The 20,298-nt window shown below is 45.7% G+C and overlaps 1 protein-coding gene across 3 annotated transcripts in view; it reads left to right on the top strand.

Annotated features, from left to right (window-relative positions):
• SLC39A14 (solute carrier family 39 member 14) overlaps positions 1-19,963 on the top strand; it is a 45,836-nt gene extending 25,873 nt beyond the window's left edge. For 2 of the 3 annotated variants that reach the window (XM_042983279.1, XM_042983280.1), the window contains 8 exons: positions 5,011-5,291; positions 7,056-7,242; positions 10,231-10,400; positions 12,379-12,501; positions 13,241-13,429; positions 13,548-13,755; positions 14,800-14,984; positions 16,713-19,963. In XM_042983279.1, coding sequence (XP_042839213.1) covers positions 5,025-5,291; positions 7,056-7,242; positions 10,231-10,400; positions 12,379-12,501; positions 13,241-13,429; positions 13,548-13,755; positions 14,800-14,984; positions 16,713-16,859 — 1,476 coding nt within the window. In that variant the 5' untranslated portion in view covers positions 5,011-5,024 and the 3' untranslated portion in view covers positions 16,860-19,963. Of the gene's footprint in view, positions 1-5,010; positions 5,292-7,055; positions 7,243-8,053; positions 8,224-10,230; positions 10,401-12,378; positions 12,502-13,240; positions 13,430-13,547; positions 13,756-14,799; positions 14,985-16,712 lie in introns of all 3 variants that reach the window. The other variant, XM_042983281.1, reaches the window with a different exon arrangement.
• Positions 19,964-20,298: the final 335 nt, after the last annotated feature.

Genomic DNA, 20,298 nt, shown 5'->3' with positions numbered 1-20,298 from the left:
TCTTTCTTTTGTATAGACAATCAACCTTTTCTCAATTTTAAGTAAAGTGCTTTTTGTAAAAACCTAGTTGAGGCTGCCCTTCCTTTGATTGCTACCCTTCGACCTGCAGGTAAGACCTCAGCTTAAGAGTTCTAGCTTTATAATTTGTTGTGCTCCCACATAGCCCATGCCTTGAGGGGCACAGAATAGGCACAAGTAGGTGGGTTTACAGACAACATTGTTCACCCATTTCCTGTGGCTTACCAGTGCCCTTGGAAACAGTTGTTCCTTACCCATGTTTGTCTCTGGAGCATTCAGTCTTCGTGTTTCATTCCTCAACCCAGAAGGCTCCAAGAGTGAGTGAGAATGGTGGTCTCTTTGGCCAGCTGGTAGTTGGGGAAGGGAGTGGATGTTTGAAGGTCTGGCACTCCCAGGCCTGTTGGGTCCCAATGTCCAACCTCTGCACCAAGCGTCATAATCAGTCGCTGCTTTGACACTCTAGCTAGAAGTAAATGTTTTTGCTCCTAGTAAATGGGCATAGATAACCAGCAGCCTGTTAAGTACGATAGTTAAACTATGTCCACAGGACAGAAGTGCCATTTTTAGGATGAGATACTTCTGGATCCAGTGAAGGGATGGCAGGCAAGTGGAATCCTAATTCAGGAGCCTCCAAGATGGTGAGGAAACCTAAAGTTTCACAGAAGGTCTGAGAGCAAGCATCTCTTGCTGACTTTCCTTTAGGATTTTTATTTCCCCCTAGGAGGATTGGCTCTGGCGCCTTGGAGGCAGACCTAAAGGCACTAAAATAATTTACTTCTTTGAACCCAAGCCAGGTGAACAAAGGAGTGGAGAGACTCCAACTTGTCTTTAGTGGGAGGGCCTGGTCCTCTGAGCCAAGAGCACATTCGAGCCTTTGTCTCTTTCCAGCTTGTTTTCATGCCCTGCCCTGTTCACTCTTCTTACTACTCCTGGAAGGTGTCCTTGAGGGCAGCTGGCTTGGCTCCCTGGGACTGGGGGGAGTCCACCCAGGGGCCCGCCCATTTCCACAGCCTTAATAGACCCGGGCTTCCTCCCACAGCTGGGCCCATGTGGTGAGGACCCCTGCCTAGCTTCACCCTACAGCTGCATCAAGAGCTGTATGTGTTCTCTTCCTCTCTCCTTTTTTTCCTCCAGACAATCTTCTATAAATTCTTTTTTTCTCCTAAGAATAACTATCAGCTAACGAAAAAAATCTCCATTGGAACAGAAAGCTCCCCTTTTGTGTCTGCCAAAAGGCCAGGGTCACTTGAATTTGAAGTGTCTTTAGCAATGCCAGGATCCCTGGACCAGGACTTCTGAACTGCCCTCCTAGTTGTTTTTAGACTCTTAGGGGAGTGGGTCATGTCTTGAGTGTTGGGTCAGGCAGGAGGTTCTGCCTGTACATTTCAGGAGGCTCTCCCAGCCACACCGAGGGGCCAAGGGGCCGCGGAGTTAACGGAGAACAGATACTCTTTGTAAATGCTTACTTTGACATGAATGCCCAGACAGGCAAAGCTTTTCAAGTTATGTGGGCTGTCTCACACTTGAAGTGATTTTGTTTGTTTGTTCTGGATGTTTTGGAGTTGCTGCAGATAAATTTGAGAAATATAGCTCAAGTGGGGACCGTTGTTTTGTTGAAGTGATTGTACAGAAAGAAGGCACCCTGTAACACAGGCTAGCCTCTAACATGTACCTGTGGGGTCCCTTGCACAGGTCTTCAGCGCATGCTATGCCTGGACTTGGGGTGCTTGTTGGCACTGATAGAAATTGGGAAGAGCTAGGGTGTCTGGCTGGCTCAGTCAGTAGCGCATGCGACTCTTGATCTCTGGGTTGTAAGGTCGAGCTCCACGTTGGATGCAGAGATTACTTAATTTACTTAAATAAGTAAACAAATAAAATTGGGAAGAGCTGCCTAGAGACCTGCAGGATTTTGCGGACCTCCTTGGGGACCCAGGGTGCGTATTTTATGTCTCCATACAGTGGCGAAGTGGTTCAGAGTACGCTGACTTTCCCATCATTCAGACTGGCTTCAGTTCATGAAAAATTTAATCTGCTTGACTTGTTGCCTATGGATCATGTTTCCTAATCTCTGAAACCAGGTTTCCTCATCTATTAGGTGAAGATAAGTATCCCAGCTTCTCTTCAAGGAATCCATAACTGTCACGGGCTTAGCGGCGTTGGTGCTGGTGACACCAGCTGCTGACCTCATCATCTCTTTGCCCTCCTTTGACAAATCCACATGGCCCTCCTCTCCATCGCTCTGATAGTACAACACATGCCTCAGATTATAGTGTGGCCAGGTAGAGGACGGTTTTCTTTGTACAGTGAATTTTAGCCATTTCAGCCTAAGATCCCACCTGCTGACTGTAACTTAACCTCTGGTTCTCAGTGTAGATTTGAGAGTTGTTAGTCTCAAAGTAACACTTTACTCCTATTTTTGCTGATGGCTAATCCATCCCTTTGTGTGACTCAAAGTACATTCTTTGAAGAGAGATAGTTTTCTGTCTCCAGATGCTGTGCATGCCCCATGTGGGGCAGCTAAAGCCTGGAATGTCCCCTGGTATATTTGTTGGGGAGACCCGTGGGATGTGTGTGCTACAGGCCTGGAATAAAGTTAGCCATAGGGATATTCCCAGTAGTTCCATTAGCAGCTCAGTATCTGGGCTGGGAGGGAGTCAAAGTGGATTAATTATAATCAAATCACAACATTTGATTGAGTGCTTTTTGTATGTAGGTCAGGCACTTGGTGACTTGCTATAGCTCATGTCATTAAATTTTCACAGTAACCCAGTGAGGTACGTACCCATTTTATAGATGAGAAAACAGGTAGAACCTAAGTAACTTGCCCAAGGTCACTAATCTGGCCAGCAGAAATTCAAGCCAGGTCTTTCTGACACAAAAGGCCAGGGTAAGCTGCATCACTCCTCTTTTTAAGTTTTATTTAAGTAATCTCTACACTCAATGTGGGCTCGAGCTCACAACCCCAAGATCAAGAGTCATACACACCACTGACTGGGCCAGCTAGGCACCCCTGCATCACTACTGCAAGTGACTCTAGAATGTTTAAATATCTTGCCCAAGATCGCACACTTTGTAAACAAGTGACAGAACCAGGATGCAAACCAAACAAGCCTACTCTTAACCACTCTGCTCTAGCTCCTCTGCCACAAGCAAAGGCCCTGAGGTGGAGTGATCCAGTGAGAAGAGTGCCAGGGCCCTGGGAGCCTGGGAGGTATGGAAACACCTGTAGTGATGGGGTTCCCGGGTCTGGATTAAATAGGAGGCTCATTTTCCCTACCTGGTATTTGTTTATTTCACTAATTAAATTATAACTATACTGAGGAAGTGATTAATGAAAGAAAATCATCAGCCCTGCTACTTTAGGCATATGTTTCCCTGTTCCTTCTCACTTCCTACTTTTGTTACATAATTGTTCTGCTTGTTTGCTTTACATGAAACTCATGGTTTCGTTTTTATAGCTGCATACTATTCAATGAAATGGATATAATTTGCTTGATCATAATTTTCTGCCTACAGCCTTTGTATTTTTGGATTGCTTCTATTAGTATAAATTCCAAAGGTAGAGTTAATAATTCAAAGGATTGAAATGCTTTTATTATCATATAACTTTTCCAGTCTCATGATTTATATAGCCACCAGCCATATCTTACTCTATTGTTTAACCTCACTAACATTCAGGTGTGTCTTTTGTAAATCTGTTTTGCTATTTTAATAAGCAGCAATATAGCACTGTCCATCTTTTAAACTTGTGTTCTTTTTTTATTGAACTGTTGTTGACATACAATATATTGGTTTTGGGTATGGAACATATTGACTCAATATGTATATGCGTTACACATTGCTCACCAAGGTAAGTGTAGTCACCATCTGTTACTATACCAATTTATTACAGAATTATTGACTATGTTCCTCAAGCTGTACCTTTCATCCCTGTGTCTTATTTATTTTATAGCTGGAAGTTTGTACCTCTTCATCCCTTTCACCTGTTTTGCCCATCCCTCTACCCCCTTAAGTTTCTATTCTTAACAAACGAGAGAATCTCAGTATTTTTTCATGTTCTCTAATTTAGGCAGTATAGGTAAACCTTTGTCATGTTTGATGGTGTATTTATTCCCCTGGCCTATTTTTTTCCCCCTCTTTTAGTTGTAGGTTTTGTTTGTTTGTTTGTTGTTGAGAAAGAGAGAGAACAAGTTAGGGACAGGCAGAGGGGGAGAGAGAGGATCCTAAGTGAGCTCAGTGCTGACAACAGAGAGATCCATGCAGGGCTCGGACTCATGAACCTTGAGATCATGACCCGAGCCAAAGTTGCACGCTTAGCTGACTGAGCCACCCAGGCGCCCTGTTATTTATTTATTTATTTATTTATTTATTTATTTATAATTTAACTTTTTATTTTGGAGAAATTTCCAATGTACAAAAGTAGAATAGTATAGGGGCTCCTGACTGGCTCAGTTGGTAGAGCATGCAACTCTTGATCTCAGGGTTGTGAGTTCAAGCCCCACATTGGGCATAGAGCCTACTTAAAAAAAAAAAAAAAAGTAGAATAGTATAATAAATTCCCATTCACCTAATTGAGCAGTTTCATGAGTTATTAACTCATGCCTGATGCCTGATTGTGTCTCATCTATGTTCCCAATGCAAATACTCCCTCCTTTGTTATTTTGAAGCAAGTTCCAGGTAAGATATCCTTTAATCCACGATTATTTCTGAATCTCTAGAAGATAAAAACTTTTTAAGCATAATCAAGTAGTTTTTTTAGTGTGTATTTTTAAGTTTAGTCAAACCTGTTGAATTTGTCCTTTTATTATTTTTTTATTCCATGCTTTGAAGAGAAGTGTTTTTCTCAAAAGCTTGGTAGAGGTATTAGGGAAGGGTAAAGAGTTAGAGGGGAAGGGAAGGCTGTCTGGAGTGAGGCTGCCATGTCTGGTGGGGAAGCCAGAGGAGAGTGTCGGTTTCTGGAGCCTCTCACTCACCTGCTTTTCCTTCTTACAGGCTTATTTGCCACCATGAAGCTGCTACACCCAGCCTTCCCTGACTGCTTCCTGCTGATCCTGCTCAGCTTATGGAGTGCTGCTGTTCCTGAAGCTCATGCTATGTCCACGGGGACACCAACCATCAGCGCAGCCTCTTTCCTACAGGACCTCCTGCATCGATATGGGGAGGGGAACAGCCTTACCCTGCAGGAGCTGAAGGCCCTGCTCAACCACCTGGATGTGGGAGTGGGCCGGGACAATGTCACCCAACCTTTGCAGGGACAGAGGAACCTCTCGATGGTAAGGCTCCAAGTGTTGCTGAGCACTGTCTGCCCTCCTAGGGTCACAGTCTGGTTAGGCATGGGGAGCCCAAGCAGCTTGGAGCAGGTGAGCCTTGATGGCAGAGCAGAGGGGCCAACTCTTCTTCCTCCCGTTGTCTGGGTCAGTGAGTCTGAGTCCCCAGCAGCACCTCCTGCCCTCCCAAATGGCCGTTTTGAAGCCCTTACCGGAGGGAGCTGTCAGTGGGGGATCTCGGCCTTCCACAAACTTCCTTGCAGCTGCACTGGGATCACCTGGAACCGCTGGCAAGCCGGAGCTCCCTGACAGCTAGCATTTCTCATAGGGCTTACAGTTTACAAGGCCCTTTGCCTGCAATCCCAGGTGAACCTCACACTACCTCAGGTGCAGGTGGAAAGTCTTCATTGTTTAGAAAGCAATACTGAGGGTCTCACGGTGACTCCTGGAGAGCTCAGGACTGGGACCCAGGTTCTTTGTTCTTTCTTCCATATCATCTTTGCTAATCCTAGTCTGAGGCTATTTGTGGCAGCCAAATGTAAGTCAGCCAGCAGTGTCTTTATATATCTGCTTTGTTCCCTGTGCTGAGGACTGTGAGAAAGAGAAAAATGAGTCATGTTGAAGAGTTTGCTGTCACGATGGGGAGCTTAACCAACTGAGAACAGAGTCATCTGATAATAACATGAAGTGTTAAATTCTGTGGGCTGGATAGTCTTCATAGAGTTGAGAAATGAGAGAGGGAGGGGAGTGTATGCTAGAGGAATCGAGGGAGGTTCGTGGGTTAGGCATCCGGGGGCTTCAGCCTGAAGGAGAACAGTTTGGAGAGGCCACGTAGCCAGGGGGCCAGGCAGCCTGGATGCAGAACCACAGGCACGCGGTAATGTCTGAGCTGGGGAGAAGGCTGCCCTGACAGGCTCTTGCAGACTGACCCCAGAGGGCCCCTTGGCACGGCAGCAGTAGCTTGGGGTCACCAGAGTCCGGCCCTCAGCTTTGTAGGCCCAGAAGCTCTCACTTGTCACCACACCCAGAGGGCTGTTAGGACGGATCCATGTAAAACCGCCTCAGATAAAGACTGATGTGTAAGTATATAAAGTATAATTAGAAGTAAAACTGCAGTGTTTCACAGGAACGGTATGTGAGAGTACTAACCTAACACCTCCCAAGGGGACTGAGCGTTCATGTCCTCTGGCCAGCCCATACTTGCTCCAAGGTACACTGCATCTTTAGATTTTCCTTCCTTCCTCCACTAATCTCTGTCAACACGTTCTTCAGACTGGGGACACCATGTATAGGGTCTTGGGGACTGACGTTCTTCTTTAGATGCCAGTGCTCAATAACAGCTCTGGAGAAGTATCTGGAATCTGCATTTTAATATAACAGCTCCTCAGGCTATTGTGATGTGCAGCCAGATTTGGTATCTGAATGAAGCTGTTTCTTCAGGTATGCAAATAGATCATGTTTTCCACAAACCACACCCTGGTCACAAAGATTGGAATTCAGTTGTTCCCAGACCTTCTGGGCAGCCCTGTATGAATGGGTGTGTGTAAAGTGTGTGACTTTCACTGCATGGCTGATCTCTGAGATTACCTATCAGTTTTTCAAGTTTAGGGACTACCTTGCTCTCGTTCCTAGAGATTAGTCTACAGATTCCCCAAGATTTGGAAGGGTTCCATCTCCATTTTCTCCTCGTGGAAGGCTGTCGGTTGCTACAAGGGGCGAGGTGTGACTTTGGGTTCTGAGAGGCTTCCTGCCTCTCCCACTTTGTCTCAGTGTTTTAGTTCTGGAGACCTCTTTGCTGCCCACAACTTCAGCAACCAGTCACTGATTGGAAGGAGAGAGTTCCAGGAGTTCTGCCCTACCATCCTCCAGCAGCTGGATTCCCGAGCCTGCTCCTCTGAGAACCAGGAGAACGAGGAGGATGAGCAGACAGAAGAGGGGAAGCCAAGCGCAATTGAAGGTGAGCTGGGACAGGAAGGCAGGGGCCTGGGGCCGTGCTCATGTCACGTGGATCCCTGGGCTGATAGATGGTGCCACTCACGGAAGGTCTCACAAGTGACCAGCTCATCACCACTAGGGGAGTGAATCAGAGTAATGATTACACTGATACCTTCTGCATTCCCAAGACTGCTCCCGCATGTTGTCAGACCGGCTGCTCAATGTTCAGTGTTGGGTTTTTTGGACCAGCCTGGTGGGGTTTTTTTGGCTATTTTTTCATTTTTGTTTTTATTAAACTACAAGGGACTAATGGCCTTGGTTTTTTTTTTGTTGTTGTTTGTTTTTGTTTTGTTTTGTTTTCAGTTTAGCTGCCCCCAGCCCACTTTATCCTTTCCCCCACCCTGCCCAGTACCTCTGCTCCAGCCACAGTGGACTCACCATGGTCTGTGAGTGTCTGTGACTCCTGCGGGCCTGGGTTGCCCTTCTGAAACCCTGTCGCACTGATGTGCGCTGCCCACCCCTTGGTACCTAGCATATGCTGCCTTTGTTGTTTCCTGCTATCATCATTTCACTCCTATGGTTTTTTGGACTTTACTGTTTTCACTTGCTTCTCCATCTAAAAGGTAAGCTTCTTTGGATAGCGACTTTGCTGGGTTGTTTTCAGGCTTCTCCACAGCACCCAGCAAGAGATGGACTCAACCGTTAATGTACTGACGGGTTGGTGCTCTCTGTCTGCCCTGATGGTAGCTGAATTGAGAATGGGCCACCCCAGGCAGCAAGAGCACCCCCACCCTCAGTAATGGAGGCCCTCGTCTGTTCTTGTTCCTCCACAGTGTGGGGCTTTGGCTTCCTCAGTGTTTCACTGATTAACCTGGCCTCTCTGCTGGGAGTCCTCGTCCTGCCGTGCACGGAGAAAGCATTTTTCAGCCGTGTGCTCACTTACTTCATCGCCCTGTCCATTGGAACGCTGCTCTCTAACGCGCTCTTCCAGCTCATCCCAGAGGTGCAGTAGAACAGAAACTTGCGCGTCCTCTTTCCCTGGGGGCCCTGCAGCTGAGCCCCTACCTAATGGTCCTGCCCCCACCCTGTGTTCCGAGGCTCCTGACAACTGCCACCTGGAACATTCACTTCTCCCTCATATCAGGGAACACAAATGACTTCTGACTCTGGATCTCAAGGGACTTCTCTCCCTCCTGGGGCACCCAGGTTGGCCTGTGGCCTCTTCAGGTGATGTCAGATGCAAGGCTCTCCGCATGTGCCCTCCCTGTTGGAGATCTCTCAGCCTCCCTTTCCCAGTCCCTGCCTCTCCACTGCCCCGTTTGCAGGGCTCAGAAGGAACACTGCAGCTGGTGGTCACTGTCCAAGTCCTGGTACTCTGTACGTGCCTTAAGTAGAGGCCCTGACAGTGTTCAGGTGTGGCCACCAAGGGATCACCCATCTGGAATGAGGTGGAAGGAAAAGAGGTTACCAACTGGTCAATAGAATTGGCCTAAAAAGTGAGGGATCCTTCCGCCCCACCCCAAGTAGGCCATAATTCGTAGCATAGAGAGCCAAACAGAACAAAAACTATTTAACGAAAACAAATTAAAATTCCAAGATAAACGAAAGGGGCACTCAGGCCTTCATACCTTGCATCTTGACTTTTTCCTGGGATAGGACTGACTTCCTGGTGCCCTTACTTGACTGTTTGAAATATTTGTTAATTTTGCTTTTTAATTGTGACCACTGAGGAGCTAAAAAAAAATAAAAAAAAAAAAGACCCAAGTTGATAGTCTGCCCACTCTGTCAGCTCAGGCAGGGCTGTGCACATGCAGTAGGGGTGATTGTGTGGGGACCCCCTTGGGGATTGGTGGCAGCTGCCTTTCATAAAGAGCCCATGTCACTGGCTGCCCAGCCTTTGCCAATCAAAAGACTCTCACCAGAATAGATGCCAGACGCAAAGCCCAGGCCTTGCCTGTTCCTTCTAAGTGAGAGAAGAAATCTGGTTTAAGAGTAACCATCTCCATGTTATCTCAAAACTCCACATGAATCTAACAAGTGCTTCAAGGGGAGACCTCATCTTGGGCTTTTATTTTATTTTTTTTCAGCTCCAGAAACTGAATTTATTAATTTTTTAAAGATTCAAAATGAAATGCCTTGTTGCTTATTAAATGGAAAACAATAATTGTACATGCTCCGCCCCTGGGCTCCCAGGGGAGTGCCTCATCCTGGCTCAGTTTTGTCCTACCTGGAGTGTGTGACACTGGGAAATGATAGAGGAGATATTTTTTGTGACAAGGTGATCTTGGAACTCTGTCCTCCATGCTGGAGTTCTCTCAGAGCAAATGGAAACAGACTTGAGACAAACAAACCTGAGAAGTTAAGAAACTAAGTTATACGGGCATTGGGTTTTACTGGTTCTCCATCCATCTGCCCTGCACGTCTGACTTTGTTTTATCTTGCAAAACCAGACCAAGTCCAGGTGGAAGTGCGTGTGCCTATATGGTATAAGCCACATGTGAAAAGCAAACATGGCAGCCAGCACAATGAGATCTCTTTGTCTCCTTGATCTTGTTTCCTATTGAAGAGAGCCCTCTGAGTCCAAAGTCTGCCATGGGCAGCCTGTGGATAGGCCTGAGCACACCTCAGCTGTGTGAGGAGTCAGTGCCCCGCCCTGCAGCCACACCAGCTGGCAGGTGCACCTCCAGGTGTCACTTGGGCCACCAAAGGCAGCAGCTGGGGTGGGAGCCACGGGTTCCAAGGCCACCTTGAATTCCTCTTCATTTCTTCTGAACTGATTGAAGGAAATTTCATCAGACTTGAATCACTAACAAATTTTCTATTTCTCTCTCCCTCCCTACTTGTCTCTCTGATTTTTCCTTTTTTGTTTCCTTGTTAATATCCACCAAAACCTTCCTCGTTGCCTCCCCGTCCTTTCCACCCCATGTTTTCCCTAAATGGTGGTCGCTGTGAAATGGGGCGTTTGCCCTTCTCCCTGTCCTGGGTGGGGCTGGCTCTCCCCCAACGGCAGTGTGGGGATACGGTCTCCTCTGTGTGACCGTCATCTCCCTCTGCTCCCTCATGGGGGCCAGCGTGGTGCCCTTCATGAAGAAGACTTTTTACAAGAGGCTGCTGCTCTACTTCATAGCTCTGGCGATTGGAACCCTCTACTCCAACGCCCTCTTCCAGCTCATCCCCGAGGTATGGCAAGCCAGGGCTTTCTCACACAGGAGCATGCCAGTCTCTGGGGGGGACTGCGGGGCACAGCGGGAGCACCCTCCACTTCTATACAAGGCACAGGAAGGAGGTCCCTTCCTTGTGGAAAGTGAAGTTGAGATTGACTCATGAGTTAGGAGGCAGCATAGCATAGGTTTGGGAGCTGGGTAGGAATCCCAGCTCTACCCTTCTACAAGTTCTGTGACCTTGGGCAAGTCATTGAACTTCTCTGTGCTTCTGTTTCCTCATATGCAAAATGGGGGAAATGATAGGACTGATCCCACGTTGGCATTGCGAGGGCTACATGAGTTAGTATTTGTAAAGTGCCTGGTGCCTGGTTCATGCTCTCTGACTGCTGAGTGAAAAGGTGTGGTGCAGTTAGATCACTTGATGGCTCCCGATTTGAGGCTGCAGGCACACACACAGAAAAACCGACAGAATCCCTAGATCTCAATAAAACGATGCGTTCTCCGCAGTAGGTTGTTTTGGGACAAAGGTGATCTAAATAAAATGGCCTGGTTTCACATACATTGATGGCACCTTTGCCCCTTTGCCAAGGTTAGTGGGAAAATCTCCACAGAACAGGAGGAGCTTAGTCTTTGTAATGTTTGGCAGGCAGCCTTGGAGAAGCTTCATCTGATTTGGTGTAATCTCTGCAGTAGACCCGCTAATGAGTATATGCAGGAGGTGTCTCCTTGTAGGTGGTCTGACAGGCCTGGGCCGAGCCAGAGTTGAAGCACAGAGACGATGCCACATTCTGATAGTACCTTATGTTTTCCATGATGTGGGTTTGTGTTTTCCTAGTTGACTTCTTAGATCAGCTGATGTCTAGAGAAGTAGGGTTTTACCCATTTAATAGAGAACAAGAAAACGTATCCTAGAGGCCAGGTGTCAGAACTGCTAAAGCCATGCTTTTGTACTCTGCCATTCTTCATGGCTTCCTGCAGAGAACTGTCAATGGACAGTTTTCACTCCACTCTTCCTTAAGATGATTTGCCTCTCCTGGAAATTGGGCCTGTGTGTGTTGTTTCTTGACATACTAGAACTTGACCTTTATGTCTCTTAGAAAACTACACAAGCGAGTAGAGATGGATTTTGTCCCTTTAAAACAGAAAGGAGAAACATCTTTTAAGCAGCCCAGCGTTCCCGGTGCTTATGGTCACTTTTATCTTTGACCTATTCGTGAGAAGGCTGGTTTATTTGAGAGGCTTGCTTCCTGTCAGAAAACGGAGGGAGCAAGTCACCGGACAGTTACCCAAGGCCCCACCACAAGTCAGGAATATCACTGAGAGTGGGATTCTCCTGATTCCTACTCCAGTGGTTTTCCCAATGGATTCTTTTTTGCCCCCCTTGATAAGTGAAGTTTCCAGAAATAACCCAAAACAAAAACCCCAAAATTGACATGTGCAGTGACACAGTCTGCTTTTTTGGCTTTGTGGTCACTGGAAGGTCTGCGGTCAAGAAGATGCCACAATTCTTACTATTTAACTGGGGAATGGATTTCCCATTTTAGAAAGTATAATTACACCATCTCTCTTTGTGTTTACAGGCAGATCAACTGGGAACATTAGATAAGGAATGGAAATAAACATAAGTGTCTCCTTAAGTATGGAATTTGCAGGCAGGTTCTGCCCTTGTAGCAAAGGAAAAATGAAGACAGAGTCCTAATTAAAAGTAGAAAACCATATCCAAGGCTGTTCTTGGGAGTATAATTCTAAAGGGGACTGATCTTTTGCATCAGAAAATGAGCTAGAGAGACCCTAACAGGCCCTGGTGATATGGCATGAAGGAAAGTCAAGGGCTCGATTTTGCTGGAAGGGCAGGAAGGGGTAAGGCGGCAGAGCTATCACAAAGAGTGCGTCTCTTTCCTTTCCTAGAATCAAGGAAGTGGTTAAGAGATGAGAGGGGACCCGTGGAGATTTTTTTATTTTCTTAAACTCATTTTGTTTTCCTGGGTCCACAGGCTTTTGGTTTCAACCCTCTGGAAGATTATTATGTCTCCAAGTCTGCGGTGGTGTTTGGGGGCTTTTATCTTTTCTTTTTCACAGAGAAGATCTTGAAGATGCTTCTTAAGCAGAAAAATGAGGTGAGGCCTAATTGTTAGTAAAGGGAAAAGTGCTTGTAGGGAAAGCATCCATCTGAGAAATGTCTGTATGTCTTGGTAGTGGTGTCACCAATGCAGTGAGCTTACCTGCTGTCCCCCCTCTTCCCCCAAGAGTGGATTATAACCGACAGATTTCAGGAATAGATCTCCCATCTCCCCTCACGAGGGTATTAGCAAAGGCTGAGGACAGACCAGAAGCCAGATCTGGCCCTGCGTGCCTTTTGCTAGGCAGTGGTGTATCCCCTCATTTTATTCTAGATTGTTTTTTTAATATACCTTTTGTACTCTAGGAGGTGAAGGAGGGGCTCGGTACATAGTCATTACATAGAAAGTACCACCGCAGAGAACAGAGGAATGATTGTTGCGGTATAGTTCCAAAAAGGTATCTTTGGTGCCTGGCACACAGTGATCAGTTGCCGAATGGAATAACATTATCCAGTGCAACGGAGGAGCTCTAAACCTCACTAGCAATACCACCTCGTTGGACCAAGTGATGGCCATGAGGTCACTGTTTTGATTTCTGTCCTACACTAAGCCCTTACATTCACCTTAGTTCAGCTTTCTATAACAGCTTTCCCTTGGTTTCTGTGTGCATTGCCTGCTTATGTTTTCTCTGATGGTGGGAATGAGGTCTTCCCAGTGCTGGGAGCACCTACCAGTGCTCAAGAAGCTTTGTGGTTTTGGTGAGTGTCGTGCTGACCCTTCCCCATGGTTCCTCCAGCATCATCATGGACATAGCCATTATGCCTCTGAGACGCTTCCTTCCAAGAAGGACCAGGAGGAGGGGGTGACCGAGAAGCTGCAGAACGGGGATCTGGACCATATGATTCCTCAGCACTGCAGCAGTGAGCTGGATGGGAAGGCCCCCATGATGGACGAGAAGGTCATCGTGGGCTCACTCTCTGTCCAGGTCAGTGGGCCATCTGCTGTTGGCCTTTAACCAGTAATGGCCTTGATGATTTGGGCCTACCTTGAAGGTCCATCATTCATCCTTTGACCTGGGGCCGTGGGGATGGGCTTTATTGTAGGACCTGCAGGCTTCCCAGAGTGCCTGTTACTGGCTGAAAGGTGTCCGCTACTCTGATATTGGCACTCTGGCCTGGATGATCACCCTGAGCGACGGCCTCCACAATTTCATCGATGGCCTGGCTATTGGTGCCTCCTTCACCGTGTCTGTTTTCCAAGGCATCAGTACCTCGGTGGCCATCCTGTGCGAGGAGTTCCCACATGAGCTAGGTGAGTGTGCCTGCACTGCTGGCGTCCCCTGCAGCACCCTTCATGTGTCCCACTGCCCCCGCCCCCAACTTCAGAATGCTTGTTGTAACTGCTTAACACATTCTCTGTGCTATGTAAAATCTAACCACCAATTCTTACCAGTTGAATTCATAATTGAAAATTGATCATTGAAAATGATGAAGATTTTTATTGGGATGTTTGTTTCCCTTCCCAGTCCATATCCTGTGCTATTTCCTCACCTCTATAATGGGGTTAATAATAATACTTACCTCATAGATTTTTCATTTATTTTTGAGAGAGACAGAGCGTGAGCGAAGAAGGGGCAGAGAGAGAGACACAGAATTCAAAGCAGGCTCCAGGGTCTGAGCTGTCAGCACAGAGCCTGACGTGGGGCTTGAACTCATGAACCATGAGATCATGACCTGAGCCGAAGAGGGGCGCTTAACTGACTGAGCCACCCAGGCACCCCTCATCCTATTAGTCTCCCAGAGGCTGAGATGTCTGTTAGAGGTCTGGTGGGTGGAAGAAGTAGATGAACCTGGAGTTAGGGGGTTAGTTTTAGCAGAGCAAGAGTATAAAAGACCTAGACTTTGGAGGCTCAGGGACTCAAGGTCAAGTTCTACCTTTGCCAATTTACTGGCTTGTAACGTTGGGCAAATTACTTAACTTCTCTCAGTCTCCATTTTGTTTCCTAAAAACATCATTCAGTATAGTTGTGAGGAAAAAACTTCTACTTCACCATCAAGCAAAAGAGCAATTGCTAGCAACTGCTAGTTGGTTGGCTATGTTGAAAATCCTGTGCATTATTTTCAGCCTCTAGGCTGAAAGTATGCGGCTAAGTTTTGCAAATGGAGACCACTCCTAGATGTGAAGAGGTGAAGAGGAGGGGTGCCTTAGACTTGTCCCTGCGCTCTCAGGTCTGAGGCCGTCTTGATTTTCACCCAGATGTTATGTATAGTTCAAGCAGTCTGTCCTCACTGTGCTCTCTGTCCGTGACCTGGTGTAACTCTTCCACACACGTTCCCTCTTGTTATCCCTCCTTAGGAGACTTTGTCATCCTGCTGAATGCTGGGATGAGTATCCAGCAGGCTCTCTTCTTCAACTTCCTTTCTGCCTGCTGCTGTTACGTGGGTCTGGCCTTTGGCATCCTGGCTGGCAGCCACTTCTCTGCCAACTGGATCTTTGCACTGGCTGGAGGAATGTTTTTGTATATTGCTCTGGCTGATATGGTAAGTCTTCCATAGTTCATGCCATGTAGGCAGAATTGCACTAGGTTATTCTTTGGAGGGGAGGCAGCTAAGAGGACATGAATTAGTTTGTTCATAATAGCTCAATTGAGGAATCATTCATATACCACACAGGTCACCTATTTAAGGCATATAGTTCAAAGCTTTTTTTTTTTTTTTTTTTTTTAATTTTTTTTTTAACGTTTATTTATTTTTGAAACAGAGAGAGACAGAGCATGAACGGGGGAAGGTCAGAGAGAGGGAGACACAGAAGTCTGAAACAGGCTCCAGGCTCTGAGCTGTCAGCACAGAGCCCGACGCGGGGCTCGAACTCACGAACCGCGAGATCATGACCTGAGCCGAAGTCGGCCGCTTAACCGACTGAGCCACCCAGGCGCCCCAGTTCAATGCTTTTTAAGAGGACATTAGATTTTACTTATTTTTTTAAGTGAAGCAAGTATTTTATTTAAATCAGTTGTCAAATCACATTTTATCCAAATGAATATAATATAACATTGTCCTTAAAAGAGTGGGCACACATATGGCACAGACATAATACAGTATCTATCAAAATACCATTTGTAAAGAACCTGACTTACCTCATGCTGTGTATAAATGTGGTCCAGCATATAAGAGTAGAATAAAAACTTAAAATAGTCCGTTATTTTCTTGATAAGATGAAAAACATGTCATTACTTTGCCTCAGGATTGAAGCACACTCATTTGGAGGACATTAGCTTTTAAAGGACAAAAAAACTTACCAGCATATGTTATTAAAGAAGATGCTTGAACCCAACTCAACACTTCTTAATGAGTGTTGCCAGTGTCAGCGGTGCCTGAAAGCATGCATTATAATGGTACCCACTGATGTTTGGTGTAGCCCCTTTAATTGGCTTTGAGTTGGCTAATGAAATACCTGATTGGTATTTCATTATTCATTATATTTTGCATAACAAGGTTGATTTCTTGTTTGTTGGCATGACCTGTTCTTTGAGGTCATATTTTGCATGAATTATTTTCCATGTCCCTCGAAAATAATACTTTTGTTGCAGTGATAAGAGTGCTGACCACCATGACCCATTCTCACTCCCTGGAAGCATTTTAGATTCTCTCCTCTCTTGTGGGGAGCTCCCCACCCCCCCACGGTTAAGACATTTTTCTGGATTGCTTGAATGAGAAGGTCCGCTCTCTGTCCCCTGCCTTACTGGCCAGCAGCGGGGCCCTTGAGTCCTAGGAGTGTTACAGCCCCAAGCTCTGGTTCCTTCCACAGGTGCTCAATTTCCCAAAGAGGTGGCAGCAGCATTTTGGTAACAAAAAGATCTTCTCAAATGTTTTTAAAGGCCACAGCAAAAAAATTTATTTTTATCAAAGCAGTAATTTTTTAGCCAGCATCTAAACCTTTCCAGGGCTACATGCATGTATAATACTGTTTTACCTCAATAGTTGAAAAGTACTGGTAGCCACCGTGGGCAACGCTGTGAAGGCTATTGCTGCTAATAGTCATATATCTTAACTACATAGTCTCTATATAATAATTGTATATTATATAATGGTAGATAACATATATTAAGTTATAATCATATGGCAATTGTTGTGTTAATATTCTAACAAATATTTTTAGGATACGTATCATAACGATGATTCGGTATACTATCTCTCTCTTGCTGAGTCGTCCTGGATGTACCAGGTTGAGAAAAACTGCAGCTCTCTTGTTTTTCTCCTCTTTCTCAGTTCCCTGAGATGAATGAGGTCTGCCAGGAGGATGAAAGAAATGGCAGCATCTTGATCCCCTTTGTCATCCAGAACCTGGGCCTCCTGACTGGTTTCACCATCATGCTGGTCCTCACTATGTATTCAGGGCAGATCCAGATTGGGTAGGGCCCTGCCAGGAGCCTCTGGGATTGGAAGTTGGCCCTTGGCTGCCCAATCCCTGGCCCAAGGACTCGGCAACCACGACGCACCTCAGAAGAGGCAATTGTATTAAAAACTGTGACACGGACTGTATTCCCGCATTCAGATGTCAGCTGTTTTTAAACATGCTCAATCCTAGGAATAAGCTGCCCTGGTAACCAGTCTCTAGATAGTGCCTCTCTGCCTTTCCTCCCCCTTTCTCAGAGTGACCCTGGAACCTGAATGCAGCTTACTTAGCAGACAAGCCTAACTTTTTTCCCTGGTTACCCTGGCCTCTTTCTCTTTGAACCAGCACTGAGAAATTTTTTAATCCTTGCCCTACAATGCAAAAATATAGCCAGTGCTCATGACTTGGTTAGAAATACCAGGAGGTGAATCTGTAGTTTAAGGGCCTGTGAATCTAAATGTGTGTCCTAGACCTCAAGATGTCCCATTTTGGAATAAATTCACCTGTTTTTACAGAAAAGGTATAGGAGACAAGAATCCCTCCTATTTTTTCAAGGTCTGTTCAGTTGCCTGTTTTCTCAAAAAGACCTGAAAGTTAGAACACATGTGTAGGGCAAGAGGAGGCAAGGATCATCCCGAAGTTGAGTGGGGGGGGGGGGACGAGGAGAACTGACAGTGTGTGTCCTATTGTGGCAGTCACTTGTTCCCACTGGGTTGCGATGTTGATTTTGTGGCTGCAGCTGGCGCTTCACAGCTGTATGGGTGAGCTAGGGCTCGCTGCTGGTGAGCTGCTGTGCGGGTTCTATTGCCTGGACGTCCCCTTCTTTCACAATGACACTGACAGAATGGAAGGTGGAGAATGGAGACCTGCAAGAAATCCATTGGTTTCACTGTCATTTCCACCTCCCCTTCCCCTCTCTCATCTTCTGAGAGACTTTAGCTGCCTCCCTAGAAGCACATTTGGAGCACATTTACAATCTTGTATTAGAGGGGAGACTGCACAAATTTCCCTCCCCCGGTCAACACTTCCGCTGCAAAGTGGCAAGTTTACTTGTGCACTTATGGAGTGCAGCTTATGGGCTTCTTAGACAAAGGTGATCAGCAATGGAATCGGTGTGGGCACAATTTAGGATCTGCTAATTACATAAATAAAAGTATGAGCAGTAGAATTCTGAGATGGAAGGTCCAGAACTTGGGTGGGGCACTGCAGATGCTTGCAGAATAGGGGCTTCCTGATGACGCTGAGAGTACGTGTTAGCGGCATGGCCTGGGTTCCCCTTCCTTCCTCACCCTGAACAAGAAAGGGCGGGTCCTGTACCGAACTGAATATTAATTGCTCTAACCCTCTTCAGAAGATGGATTTTTAGACTTGTCCGAGAGACTGTAGGCCAGCCTCAAGCACTGTGGAGCCCTCTCCTCAGAACTCTGGCTTCAAGGGGAGCTCATCTCCAGGTTCACTAGGTGAATTGATTTATTATTATCATATTGATAATGTGAGATTCTTTAGCCACTTTGGGGAGCCAGTCTCTCCAGAAGCCTTTCTTAGTGGTGCCCACAGTTGCAGCCCAGGGGCTGTGTTTGTTCACTGACTGATTTGTGTGCATGACTGACGAGTGCTGGTCGTGGCCAACACCTGTGAGTTTTTCTGTTCTTACACAGGAAGACTTTCCACTATACAGTAATTAAAAGCAGCATCTATTTTGTTTTTTTTTTCTTCTTGGGAAATGGCCCTCAAACCAGGAATAGTCTTGAAAAAGAGTATGCGTGGGAAAATTGCTGGTGATGCTTTATAAGTTTGTCTCCTTCTCTTGCTGTTGACTTTGATAGATTTGAGAATGGGCTGAAGAATAAGAAGGAAAACTTGAGTTCTCAAGATTCTAGAGTAAATATCAGGACTGACTCCTGATAGGATTAATGGTCCAATTTTACCAAAGAACCAATTCCTTGAATGTTGGAATCTAACTTTTATATTATCATTATTTTTATTATTGTTGTTACTGTTTTAAAACGGTTGTCTTCTGTTTTATTTTCCTCAGTGTCTGACATTGCTTTCAGGAGCTAGTAGCAAATAACACTCAAACTTTAAGACTTTACAAGATTTTTCTTTCCTTGATTCACATTGATAGATGAAATGTATAATTTTAGCATTCCCTGTAGATCTGCCATTCCTTACAAATACCGTTATTCTTGGAGTAAAATACTAAGTTAGAGTTAGTGGGTTTCTAGTTTTAGGAGAAGAGCTTGAAAATGTAATCTTTAACAAATTAAAAAATGAAACACGAAGTAGTAGGGTGCTTTCCCTTTTCGTGCACATCCATATTAACTTAAGAACTTTCCTTTTATAGACCGCTGCCTCAAAGGGAAATTCTCTTTAAACTGTAGTTGGCCCAGAGGCCAGTGCTGGCTGGAACTCAGGGGTGGAGACGCTTGGATAGTACAAGCTAGTACAAGCGAGCAAATGTTGCCATTGGCAGCAGAGTTGCCTCAGGCGTAGAAGTTTGTGGCGATTCCTTTTTGACTTTTAAGTGCTAGATTTGCTGTTTTAAGCATTTGTACATATTAGAAGTCTGAGGAGTAGCAAGTTGTGAGGTCTTGTTTGCCCCCGGCATTGTCCTCTTCAGCGTCTTTCCCCAGATGACCAGCTCCTAACATCAGCAAGGAAAGCACATGTCCCATGCGGGAGCAGTGACCCAGGAGCAGGGTTGTGCTGCTTCTTACTCTTGCCCTGGAGTGCGGGTTGCCTTCTGTCCTTGCCCCCTGAGGTGTTCAGTGTCTTTTGTGTCTAGTGTCAGCTTGGGGCTTTCCCTCATTTGGTCCTTCACCTGGGTTTAAAAGAGAATGCATCTCTGTTTGGGTATCCTAAGACTTGTTTTTGGTAAGTCCTCTTCCAAAGAGATGGTAGTATTGTGGAAATCTGCTTAAAAGACTAAAAACTGTCTGATTTTTGCAAAAGAGAGGTGAGGTTTTTATTCATATTTCCTTTTACAGTTCTGCAGTTCCATCACAGTATTTTTTTAAATAACTCAGGTGTTATGAGATAAATTAGAAAAGAAAATAACTTATGTGGACTGTAAATGTTTTATTTGTAAGATTCTATAAATAAAGCTATATTCTATACTGCTGAATCCCAAGTGTGATTTTTTAAAGGAATGTGGGTGTAATGGAGGCTGAGGGACACAAGGTGGCAATGGTGTCTCACTGATTTCTAAAGCTTTGTTTTACTGCCCCGCCTTACATTTGGAGGGGAGATTTTAGGAGGAAGCTTAGGTATAACCTGCTCACTTTAAAATGATTTAGCGGGGGTACCTGGCTGGCTCAGTCGATAGAGTATGCAACTCTTGATCTGGGGTTGTAGGTCTGAGCCCCATGTTGGATGTAGAGATTACTTAAAATCTTAAAAAATAATTTTTAATTTATCTTCTATGGAGCCTATGACTTGACTGCTGTTGCATGATAGAAG

Source organism: Panthera tigris, chromosome B1 (genome assembly GCF_018350195.1).
Source record: "Panthera tigris isolate Pti1 chromosome B1, P.tigris_Pti1_mat1.1, whole genome shotgun sequence".
NCBI classification, from domain to species: domain Eukaryota; kingdom Metazoa; phylum Chordata; class Mammalia; order Carnivora; family Felidae; genus Panthera; species Panthera tigris.
This window is presented reverse-complemented; position numbering and strand designations above follow the sequence as displayed.